Source organism: Corapipo altera, unplaced genomic scaffold (assembly GCF_003945725.1).
Source record: "Corapipo altera isolate COAL_440 unplaced genomic scaffold, ASM394572v1 227, whole genome shotgun sequence".
In the NCBI taxonomy this organism is placed as follows: domain Eukaryota; kingdom Metazoa; phylum Chordata; class Aves; order Passeriformes; family Pipridae; genus Corapipo; species Corapipo altera.
Genome location: NW_020885104.1, coordinates 128,324 through 139,819, shown reverse-complemented (window position 1 = coordinate 139,819; position 11,496 = coordinate 128,324). Strand labels below are relative to the sequence as shown.

Here is an 11,496-nt window from a genome sequence, read left to right as displayed (position 1 = left end):
ACGGAAAAGACCGATGATTGACGGAAAAGGACGGAAGTTAACGGAAAAGGCCGGAAATTGACGGAAAAGACCGATGATTGACGGAAAAGGACGGAAGTTAACGGAAAAGGCCGGAAATTGACGGAAAAGACCGATGATTGACGGAAAAGGACGGAAGTTAACGGAAAAGGCCGGAAATTGACGGAAAAGACCGATGATTGACGGAAAAGGACGGAAGTTAACGGAAAAGGCCGGAAGTTGACGGAAAAGGCCGGAAATTGACGGAAAAGACCGGAAGTTGACGGAAAAGACCGGAAGTTGACCGAAAAGATCGGAAATTGACGGAAAGGAACGAGGATTGACGGAAACCGAAGATTGACGGAAAGGGCCGAATGCAGCCGAGCGGCCCCGCCCCCGAGGCAAAGGCCCGTTCCCCCGCAGTGCCCCGGAGCCGCCGCCAGGGGGCGCCCGCTCTGTGCTCAGCGGCCCCCCCCCCCCCCCCCCCGGCGGCCACCAAATCCCCCGTTATGGAGGGTCCGGCCCCCCTTCCCATGGGGACCCTGGGGTCACCCCTCCGCGCTACGGGGGTTTAAGGACCACCCACACACACTTATGAGGTCTCCAGGCCTCTCCCGTCCCAGCTGTGAGGTCCCCAAGCCTCACCCCCCCACCCAGCAGTGGGGGTTTCAGAGTCCCCCCCTCCAGTTATGGGAGTGCCAGGTCTCCCCTCCCCACTATGGAGGGCCCAGGGGTCACCCCTCCATACTTTGGGGGGTGTAGGAATCACCCCCCACATACTTGGGGGGTCTCCTGACCTTTCCCCTCCTGGCTGTGGGGCCCCAAACCCCCATCCTCCCCTCAGCAATGGGGGTCCCAGAGCCCCCAGTCCTCACCCTCCCACCCCGGAGGGCTCAGGGCCCCCGCGGCCCCACTTCCCACGCCCTGGTGCCACCCCTGGCCCCGTTCCCAAGCCCCCCCCTCCCCAGGATCCTGGTCCTGCTTCCGCCTGGTTTCCCAGTAGAGCCTCCCCGGGGACCCCCCCGTGCTGACCCCCCGCATCCGGGGGGGGCACGGGCAGCCCCGGCCCCCGCGCCTGGGAACGGCACCGCGATGCCCTTTTATAGCCCTTTTATGAGCCTTTTTCCATGAGCTCAGCACCCGGGGGGGGCCCAGCATCCCCCCCAGCACTAGCTGCGGCCACCGCGGGTGTCACTTTTCAGAGAGAATTCGTATTTTCAACTCTTTTTATTATTAATATAAAAATACTCACGTATTTACAGCAAATAAATATATTTCGGTAACAAATAAATTACACTGGGGGGGTTATACAAAAGGGGAAGGGACCGTGCAGGGGGAGCAGGCGGGGGGTTGGGAGGGGATGTACAGCCAGGGCTGCGGGGGGCAGAGCCCTGGGAAGGGGGACACAAGGGTGGGGGTAATAGAAAAGTTCTCAGGAAGAAAAACCCGATCAGTTCAGAAATCAGCCCAAAAAACATCCTGGGGCCACCGGGGCATGGGCCCGGTGGGGGGGGGTGTCCCCAAGGTCTGTCCCTTGTGGGGGACATGGTACCGAAGGCGGGTGTGGTGACCGAGGGTGGCTCTGGGGCCCAAGATGGGCACCAGGACCCCAAATGTGACACCCCAGGGTGAGTGTCAGGGTGACACTTCTGTCCCCAAGGTGGTGCCAGGGTAGGAATCCCACTGCCAGGGCAAGAACCAGGTGACAATCCTGTCCCCAAGGTGGGTGCCAGTGCCAGTGGGTCAGTCCCTAACACAGGTACTGGCAAACAGGCTGACAATCCTGCCCCCAAGGTGGGTGCTGGCACCAGGGTGACAATCCTGTCCCCAAAGCAGGTGCTGGGGTGACAATCCTGTCCCCAAAATGGGTACCAGGGTGGCAATCCTGTCCCCAAAGAGGGTACCAGGGTGGCAATCCTGTTCCCAAGGCAAGTACCAGTGCCAGTATATCAGTTCCCAAGGCGGGTACTGGCACTGAGGCAACAATCCTGTCCCCAGGGCAGGTGCCAGCGCCCACCCCACAGCCCCAAGCTGGGTGCCGGTGCTGGTCCTTAGGCCAGGGTGCCCACCCTGGGGTCTGGGGTGGGGCCCTGAGGTAGGTGGTGCCAATCCCTCCGGCTCAGACCGATGACTCCTCGGGGTTGGAGTCGGGCAGGGGCTGCCGCTGCTGCAGCTTCCTCCGCAGCTCCTCAGCCAGGTCGGCACAGGGCGGGCGCTCCTCGGCACCCAGTGCCAGCCGGATGTACCCGTTGGACGAGGAGCCGCGCAGGGGGCCCAGGTGGATGCGGGTGGGCGAGTGCAGGGGCTGCCCAGGGATGGCAGCGGGTGGCGAGGCAGCGGTGCCAGGGCCGCCGTTGCGACAGGTGGCGTGGCCAGGCACAATCTTCAGGGACCCGTCCGAGTAGTAGTAGCTGGAGGGGTCCCAGAGCTTCTCATCCGAGTCGGAGGCGGCGCTGGACACGAAGCGGGGGCTGGGTGGCTCCTTGGGCAGTTCAATGGGGTACACCAGGGTGCTCTCGATGGCCTTGGTACCCTTGCCCAGCTCCTCACGCAGGCGCCGCCACAGCGAGAGCACAGCGAGCAGCAGTACGAGGCACAGGGCGCCCAGGCACACGGCCAGCACCCACACCACGCCCAGGCTCTCCAGCGGTGCCCGTGCCTCTAGCGGCGCCCCGGGCCCTGCCAGCACAGTCACCTGGTACTCCTGGGTGCCCAAGGGGGCCCCCTGCTCCTCCGCCAGGCACCGGTATGTGCCACTGTGCTGGGCACCAGCGCCCGGCACCACCAGCGCCCGCAGCCGCGCATCGCTCAGCACCAGCGCCTGCTCGGCCGGCAGCGCACGGCCCTCAAACGTCCACTGCGCCCGTGCCAGGTTGGAGCCCAGGCGGCACGTCAGCACCAGGTCGGTGCCTGCCACCACCGTCACGTTCTTGGGGGTGAGGGGCCCTGTGGGGAGAGAGGGGGGTCAGGAGGGAGGGTGGGAAGAGGGATGGGGGGGATCCATGTGGCTCAGGGGGGCTCACCTTGTTTGGCTGCCTGAGGGACGGAGCAGGCGCCAGTGTCGGAGCTCAGCACATCCTGCACCAGGTGGGACCTGTGGCAGGAGGGGGTGCAGTGAGGGGGAGTCCTTGTAGGGTGTCCCCCCCCTCCCAGGGGAGCCCCATACCCAGAGAATCACAGAAGGGATTGGAGGGACCCACAAAGATGAGTCCAGCTCCTGGCTCTGCACAGGACACCCCAAAATCCACCCTGTCCCTGAGAGCTTTGTCCAAACACTCCTTGAGCTGTGGCAGCCTTGGGGCTGTGACCACTGCCCTGGGGAGCCTCTTCAGTGCCCAGCCACCCTCTGGGGGAAGAACCTTTTCTCAATATCCGACCTAAACCTCCCCTGACACAGCTCCAGCTGTTCCAGGGTCCTGTCACCAGTCACACAGACAGAGCTTCCTCCCATGAGGAAGCTGTGGATGAGGGATCCCCCAGCCCATCCCGTACCCGTTCTGCCCATCAATCCGGACACAGGTGCTGCCGTTCCGGCTCCAGGCGCAGTAGGGGTCCCGTGCCAGGACACAGTCTGTGCACGACTGGTACCGCCCGCAGTCGGCCAGGGGTAGCTGGGCCACCTGGAAACGTGAGCCGGCGAAGAGCAGCTTCTACAAGGGCAGGGAAAAGGGCTGAGGTGACCCTGCCCCGAGGTGTCCCCGCAGTGCCACCCCTGGCCCTGCAGCCCTGCTCACCTTCCTCCTGGCCAGCACCAGGCTCTCCACGGGCTGTGCCGGCTCGAACACCTGCAGCTCCTCCACCAGGTGGATGGAAGTGCCCAAATCCAGCGCCTTGTGCACCCACCCATCACCTGTGAGCAGGGCAGGTGCTCAGGGCTGTGCCATAGCATGGACTGTCCCCTCCGTGCCCTCCCAGTTGCCCCAGGTACCTGTGCCGATGAATAGCACCTCATAGATGGTGCCATCCAGCCCAGCCACGCGATCCACCACCAGCTGGGTGAAGTTGGAGTCCTTCTTGAGCAGCAGCGGGCGCCCGCGCTGCGGCGGCACCGGCTCGTCCATCAGTGGGTGCTTCTTGGCAAAGTTCAGGGTGTTGTCGGGCAGCTCCAGGGAGCTGGCAAAGCCGTTCTGCCGGTGCCAGTCCGTGATGCACTGTGGGGAGGGCATAGGGGCAGTGTCAGGAGCGGGGAGGGATCCCAGCCCCTCTCAGGAGGGCACTGAGGGCACCATTAGGAGCATGGAGGGATCCCACCCCCCTTTAGGAGGGCACCATCAGCCATGTGGATGGATCCCAGCCCATTTAGGAGGGCAGAGAGAGCAATATCAGGCACATGGACAGATGCCAGTCCCTTAGGAGGGCACTGAGGGCCCTCAGCCACACAGATGGATCCCACCCTTCCGCCCCAGTCCCCAGTGCCCACTCACCGCTCCGGGTCGGGGACTGGGCACCTCATCTGAGTAACGGCCCCACCTCTGCGCCTGCTCCCGGTACTCCTTGTAGGGCCCCTCAAATGCCTTCTTCACCTCCAGGATGTGGTACCGGCAGATGGCTGAGACATCCACGTCCCCCCTGCAGGCACAGGAGGGGTTGGGGCGGGAACCCTCCATCCTGGGGATCCCTGGCATGCTGCATCCCCCCAGACTCACCAGTGGGCCTGGAACACCCCAAAGAAGGTGGTTTCCTGCCACTCGGCCCCAGGCAGGGTGAACACGGCCTGGAGCCGGTTGAAGTGGAGCTGCTGCTCCGGGGCTGAACACACCAAACGGGCCTTCAGGAATGTCGTCCACTTCTTCTGGAGCGTCCGGGCACCACCCACATCCCCCTGGACACAGAGGAAAGGCCACAGTCACCGCATGGCACAGCCACCACGGTGACACCAAACTGGTTACAAAGGGGCAGCAGTGGGGGAAGGTGTTGGACAATTAACTTCAACACAACAGTATTTGATCCCTAAATCAGTGATTAATAGTCTTGTGCCAGCTATTGCTGCCTTAATTACCTATATCAGTGATTAATAAGTACTAGATGTCTTTGTTTTGGGAACAAGGGTTGTGTGTCAGAGCAAAGACTGATTAGAGAAGGGGCACCGTGACGTGACCATGTACTTGAGAAGGAGAAAAGATTCATCAGAAGATCCAGAACCATCAAAGGGAAATTTGGGGAACGGGATGTTCCCAAACGACCACCAAAGACCCTCAAAAGACCCTTACTCATATCCAAATAAATCCACGGAAATAATTAGCAGATTATTCAGGAAACATAATGAATATGTTACACAACGTGATGAATATGGATCAGTCCATGACCGTCCCCTGCTCTAGTGGGTGCTGGGGGTGCATTTGGGTGCACCCAACAAAGGAACATCAGCTTTCCAACCCAACAAACTGCTTGGAGAGTTCCCATCCCGGTTTTTGGTGTCCCTGTGGTGTCCCCTCCATACCTTGCACACCCTGGCCACCCGGGCCACCACCTGCTCAGCATAGCAGTCGTACTCCACCGCGCGCTCACTGAAGAAGAAATACACCTTGTCGTCATCACCGGTGCTGCTGCCCGAGCTCTCCTGCACGAACGCTGAGGCCACGAAGTGGGGCTCTGGGGAAACAAGGGGTGACACTGTGTGGGGGTGGGGGAGTGGCAGAACGTGCTCAGTTGGAAGAGACCCACAAGGATTATCGAGTCCAACTCCTGGCCCTGGGCAGGTCCATTCCAAAGAGTCACACCATGTGCCCCAGAGTATCACCCAAATGCTCCTTAAGCTCTGGCAGCCTTGGGGCTGTGACCACTGCCCTGGGGAGCCTGTTCAGTGCCCAACCACCCTTTTGGGGCAAGAACCTTCTTCTAATATCCAACCTAAATCTCCCCTGACACAACTTCAGGCCATTCCCTGGGGTCCTGTCCCTGGTCCCCACAGAGTAGAGCTCAGTGCCTGCCACTCCTCTTCCCCTTCCCAGGAAGCTGTAACTGCAATGAGGTCTCCCCTCAATCTTCTCTTCCCCAGCTGAACAGACCACGTGCCCTCAGTGTCCTCACACGGTTTCCCCTCAAGGCTCTTCACCATCTTCGTTGCCTCCTTTGGACACTCTCTAATGGCTCAATATCTTCCTTATATTTTGTCCCCCCAAACTGCCCCAATATTGCAAGTGAGGCCACCCCAGGTCAGAGCAGAGCCGGACAATCCCCTCCCTCGCCTGGCCGGTGATGTTGGGCCTGATGTCCCCAGGACATGGTTGACCCCACTGTCCCCTCCCTGTGTGTCCCCCATCCCTACCATTGAGCCAGGAGGTGAGATACTCCGTCTTCATGGAGTAGTGCGGGCCCAGGTTGCGCAGGATGACAGGCTCCGTGCCCAGGAAGTTGTTGAAGGTGGCTGAGTAGAGCTCCCCGTCTGTGAGGGAGGGGTTTTAGGGGGGTGGGGGGCACGGTGGGCACCCCCCTGAGCCCAGCAGGCGCCCAGCGGTGCCACTTACCCACGATGAGGCCAGTGTGCCCCTTGGTGGGGTCGTAGGGACACTTCCCTTTGCCATCCTCAAATGCCACTTGGTCCAGGGTGAATCCGGACAGTTCCTGGGGGGCACAGGAGTAGGTGGGGGTCCCGACCCCCTGCTCAACTCATGTCCCCCAATGCCCAGACAGGTCCCAGGCACAGGGATATGACCCCAGATGAACCTCCTGGGCACAGTGACACCCCTGGATGACCCTTCTGTGGACAGGGACATCCCAACAACGCTCCAAGGGCAAAGAAGACACCCCCAAACCCCCCCTGCTTACAGGCACAAGACACTCCCCTGCCCACAGGGGAGTGAATACCACCCCTGTGGACAGGGATATGCCCCAGATGACCCCTTTGGGCACAGGGACACGCCAACAACACTCCAAGGGCACAGGAGGCCCTCCCTAAACCTACCTCATGGGTATAAGACACCCCCCTGCCCACAGGGGCACCCCTGAATGCTGCCCCTGGCAAGAGGAACACCCCTCAGTGATGCTCTTGGGCCTCATCCCGGGGTACAGGGGTGCACTGGGGCCTAACCAGGTTTTCCCCCCCCCCCCCACTCACGATGTAGGTGCACTTGGGCTGGAAGGCGTAGGTGCCACAGGCGTAGAGGTGGGAGCTGTTGTAGCTCTGCAGGAACCGCACGTAGTTGAAGCAGTCGGTCTGGGGGGGTGACAGAGGGAACATTAATGGGGTGTCCTCACAGGGGGGGCCACCCTAGAGTGCCCCAACCCCCCCACTGCACTCACAGCACCCACCTGGTTGTTCTTGCCCTTCTGCACACACTCAGCCTTCTTCTCCACCGGGGCTTCCCAGGAGATCTGGGGGCGCAGAACGGGTGAGGGGGCTGGAATCTCACACTCCCCCCAAAACCTCCCCTCCTTCTGAGAGTTCCGGGGCCTCACCACTGCCTTGAGCTCCACGGTGCCGGTGGCCAGGGCGAACAGGGCCTCCCGAGCCCCCACGTAGAGCAGCCCCTCGGCCTCGTCCAGCATCAGCGTCAGGTAGTGAGAGACCCCCCCGTGGGAGAAGCGCTTGGCTGCATCCCGCAGCTCTGTGGGGACACAGGACACCGGGCTGGGACACCCCAGCCCCGCACAGGGATCCCACCCCAGGTGGGCGCACCCATACAACCACCCCACCCACTGGAGCACCCCTAAACTCCCCCAGCCCCACGGGGACCCCCACCCCGGGTGGGTGAACCTGCAGAACCACCATCCCCCACCAGAATTCCCCCAGAACCGCCCAGCCCTGCAGGGACCCCCACCCCGGCTGGGTGCACCCACAGCCCCCCACCACCACTGAAAACCCCCCAGAGCCCCCCAGCCCTGCAAGGACCCTTGCCCTGGGTGGGTGCATCCACAAAACCCCCCTCACCCACTAGAACCCCCCCGAGCCCCCTGGCCCTGTGGCACACAAAGGGCTCTTTGTCACCCACACAGACGGCGCCGGGCGAACACAGTGGCCTTTGCAGAGACCCTGCGGCCCCCCCGGCCCCCCCTTGTGCCCCCCAGCCACCCCCGGGCCCTGCAGAAAGGGCCCATTGATGGGGCAGCACCAGGGCCCCCGGGTGGGGACGGGGATGTTGGGATGGCACGCCACGGGGGAGGCACGGGGACGGCACAGGGACAGGGCAGAAGGGCAGAAGGGTGGGGGTCCTGGATGTGGGGAGAGGGGACAGGGGATGGGGTCTGCATGGGGACAGTGGCACGGCAGAAAGGTGGGGGTTGCAGGAGTGTAGACAGGGAACACAGCAAAGGGGACAGGAGTCACAGGCAGGGGGACAGGGGACACAGCACAGGGACACTGGCACAGAACAGGGATAGAGGACACAGGGCACTGCCACCCCACAGGGACAGAGGAATGGGGCATGACATGGGGACACAGGGCATGGCAAAGGGACAGGGGCATCAGAGCTGGCACAGCATGGGGACAGGGACACAGGGCACAGCAGATGGGGACACAGGGTGATGGCACAGCACAAGGACACTGTGCTGGGATGGGAGAAGGATGGAATCTCAGGATGCTGGCAGGGCAGGAGGACATAGACAGGGATGGGACAACGGACATGGCACAGGGCTGGGGACAGGGGACATGGCAGAGGGATGGTACAAGGGCCACAGAAGAGGGATGGGACATAGCACAGGCCTGGGGACCCCAGGTACTGGCACAGCACCAGGACACAGAGCAGTCCCTGCATGTCCCTCCTCTTCTTCTACTACCTGGGGGGGGTCCCACAATGCTGACAAGCTTTGGGGGGAGAAGCCAAAGCCTCGTGCCTGAACCACCAACGTGTCACCCGCTGTCAGCAAGGGACAGAATCAACACTCCCACCCACTGTGCCTTAGTTTCCCCCCTTTCCCCTCCCTCCCTCCCTGAGCCCCCCAGGGTGTCCCCCAGTACTCACCGGCATAGAGGACAGTTCTCCGGGGCACGGCGCTCCACGAGGCCCCCGGGGCAGTGACAGCGGTGGCAGCAGCGGTGGTGAGGGCTAGCAGCAAGGCAAGGGCCAGCGGCCGGCCAGGGGCCATGGCGCTGGGGCGGGGGGGACACCAGGGGGTCCCTGGGGGGAGACACGGCCACGCCAGGGCCCCGTCAGGGCCACGGGGCAGCAGCGTCACGCGGGCCGCACGGGGACAAGGCGGCATTGAGGGAAGGGTGTCACGAGGGCCCCCCACGCCCTTGGGGGGTCCCCGACTCTGCCCCCCCCCCCCCGCCACAGCCCCTCCTCCAGCTGTGACGAGGCTCAGGAAACTCGTCCCGTCCGCTCCCCCTCCCCACCCCACGTCCTGCCCCGGACCCCCAGGCCCTGCCTGGTGTCCTGGGGGTGCCCCCGCAGTGCCCCCTCGCGCCCCGGGCCGGGCAGGATGCGGCGGCCGGGAATTGTTCTGCCCTGCCCGGCGGGAAGCAGGAAGTTGGGGGGGTCCGGGAGGGCCCCCGCACCGCCAGGGAAGGATTTCCGGGAGGGTGGGAGGCCGGGAACAGGCGTGGGAATGGGGGACACCCCGGCAGGGCGGAGGGCTGAGGGTGCCACAGGCACAGCTGGGGGGCAACAGGCAAAGATGGGCTGCCATGGGCAAAGCTGGGGTGTCATGGGCACAACTGAGGTGCCACGGGCATGGACAGGGTGTAACGGGGGTGGACAGGGTGCCATGGGCAAAGATGGGATGCCCTGGGCAGGGCCAGGACATGGGCACAGTCGGGATGCCACAGGCAAAGCTCGGGTGCCACAGGCATGCCCAGGGTGCTGTGAGCACAGTTGGGGTGCCATGGGCAACTCTGGGGTGCCACAGGCATGGTCAGGGTACAACAGGCAAATCTGGAACGCCATAGGCAAAGATGAGGTGCAACAGGCATGGTCACAGCAGCATGGGCATGGGCAGAGTCTGGGGTGCCAGGGACATGGCTGGGGTACAACAGGCAAAACTGGGGTGCCACGGGCATATCTAGGGTACAGTGGGCTTGGCTCTGGAGACAAAAGCACAGTAAAGGTCCCACAGACCACAGTCATGGCCAGGGTGCCACATGCACAGCTGGGGTGCCATGGGCAAAACAGGGGTGCCCTGAGCATGCCAGGGTGCCATGGGCAAAGCTGGGGTGCCACAGGCATGGCTGGGTACAACAGGCAAAGCTGGGGTGCCCTGGTCATGGCCAGGGTGCCATGGGAACAGTTGGTGTGCAATGGGCATAGCTGGGGTGCCACAGGTACAGTCAGGGTGCAACAGGCAAAGCTGGGGTGCCAGGGGCACAGCCAGGGTGCCCAAAGTGGGGACAGGCACCATCAGAGTGCAACAGGCAGGACGGGGTCCCCGGGGTCCCCAGTTTTGGTGCTGTACACCTGGGGATCCCACAGGGAGTCTCGTGTCCCACGATCTCACAGCGGCGCCATCCCGGGTGGGGTCTCATCCTGGGTAGGGGGTCCCTGTGACAGTGCCAACCCAAGGAGTCTCCACAATGGTCCCATCCCAGGGGGGTCTCCACGACAGTGCCACCCGGGGGTCCCATCCCAGACTGGGGGGTCCCTATTTGCAGCGCCAGCCACGATGCTCCCATCCCGGGGTTCCCCACGGCACCCGCGGGTCAGGGCCCCTCCCGCACACCAGTTGCCGGTACTGGGGGGGGGGGGCGGTTCCCGTTGCACCGACGGCTCCCGGCAGAAGGGACGTCCCCATTACCGACGGGGGGTCCCGGTCCCCCCACGAGCAGGGGGAGCCGGTGCCGATGGCCGGTACCGGGCGGAACAAAGCGCCTCCCCCTCCTCCCTCCGCCCCCGCGGCTCCGCCACAACAATACCGGGGCGGGGCGGGGGGGCCGGGCCGGCGGGGGGGGGGCCCGCACTCACCTCGGGGCGCGATGGCGGCTCCGGGGGGGTCCAGGGGGGCGGCGGGAGCGGCCGTGAGGGGCGGGGGGCCCGGGGGGCTTCGGGGGGGCGCGGGAGGCGGCGGCGGCTGCGAGGGGCGGTGAGGTGGGGGAAGGACGGCCCGGGGGGGCCCGGCCGAGGCGGGAGCGGCCGTGAGGGGCGGTGAGGGGGGGGGAGGACGGCCCGGGGGGGCCCGGCTGAGGCGGGAGCGGCCGTGAGGGGCGGCGGCGGGTGCGCGCCGCGCGGCTCCGCGGGGACACGCCCCCGCAGTGACGTCACGTGCGGAGCCCCGCGGAGGGGGCGCGGGTCGGGTCGGGTCGGGTCAGATCGGAACCGCTCGGGTGGGATCGGAACCGCTCCGGTGGGATCGGATCAGAACCAGTCAGGCCGTATTGGAACCAGTTGGCTCAGCCCAACTCAGCTCGGTTCGTTTCGGATCCAGGACCAATCAGCTCAGATCAGATCGGATCAGAACCAGTTGGGTTCTATTGGAACCCATTGGTTCAGCCCAGCTCCCACAGCACCCCCATCATGGCCCGGTGGGATCAGAACCTGTTGGATCAGATCAGAACCAGTCGTGTCTGTTTGGAACCACTTGGCTCAGCCCAGCTTGGTTCAGCTAAGCTCTACTCAGCTCAGCTGAGGT

At 63.9% G+C, this 11,496-nt stretch overlaps 2 protein-coding genes across 2 annotated transcripts in view; both read right to left on the bottom strand.

The window, feature by feature from the left end:
- ANKRD39 (ankyrin repeat domain 39) overlaps positions 1–339 on the bottom strand; it is a 2,388-nt gene extending 2,049 nt beyond the window's left edge. The window contains exon 1 of the mRNA XM_027669786.1: positions 324–339. The gene's annotated coding sequence lies outside the window, so the exon portion shown is untranslated. The remainder of the gene's footprint in view (positions 1–323) is intronic.
- Positions 340–1,209: 870 nt separating this feature from the next.
- Positions 1,210–9,021, bottom strand: SEMA4C (semaphorin 4C). Its single transcript, XM_027669787.1, has 14 exons — positions 8,898–9,021; positions 7,396–7,544; positions 7,249–7,311; positions 7,055–7,153; positions 6,465–6,561; positions 6,266–6,382; positions 5,438–5,589; positions 4,644–4,819; positions 4,422–4,566; positions 3,926–4,148; positions 3,732–3,847; positions 3,490–3,647; positions 3,021–3,091; positions 1,210–2,943 (listed from the first exon to the last, which is right to left on the bottom strand). The coding sequence occupies exons 1-14, from the start codon at positions 9,019–9,021 to the stop codon at positions 2,117–2,119; spliced, it is 2,517 nt and encodes an 838-aa protein (XP_027525588.1). The 3' UTR covers positions 1,210–2,116.
- Positions 9,022–11,496: the final 2,475 nt, after the last annotated feature.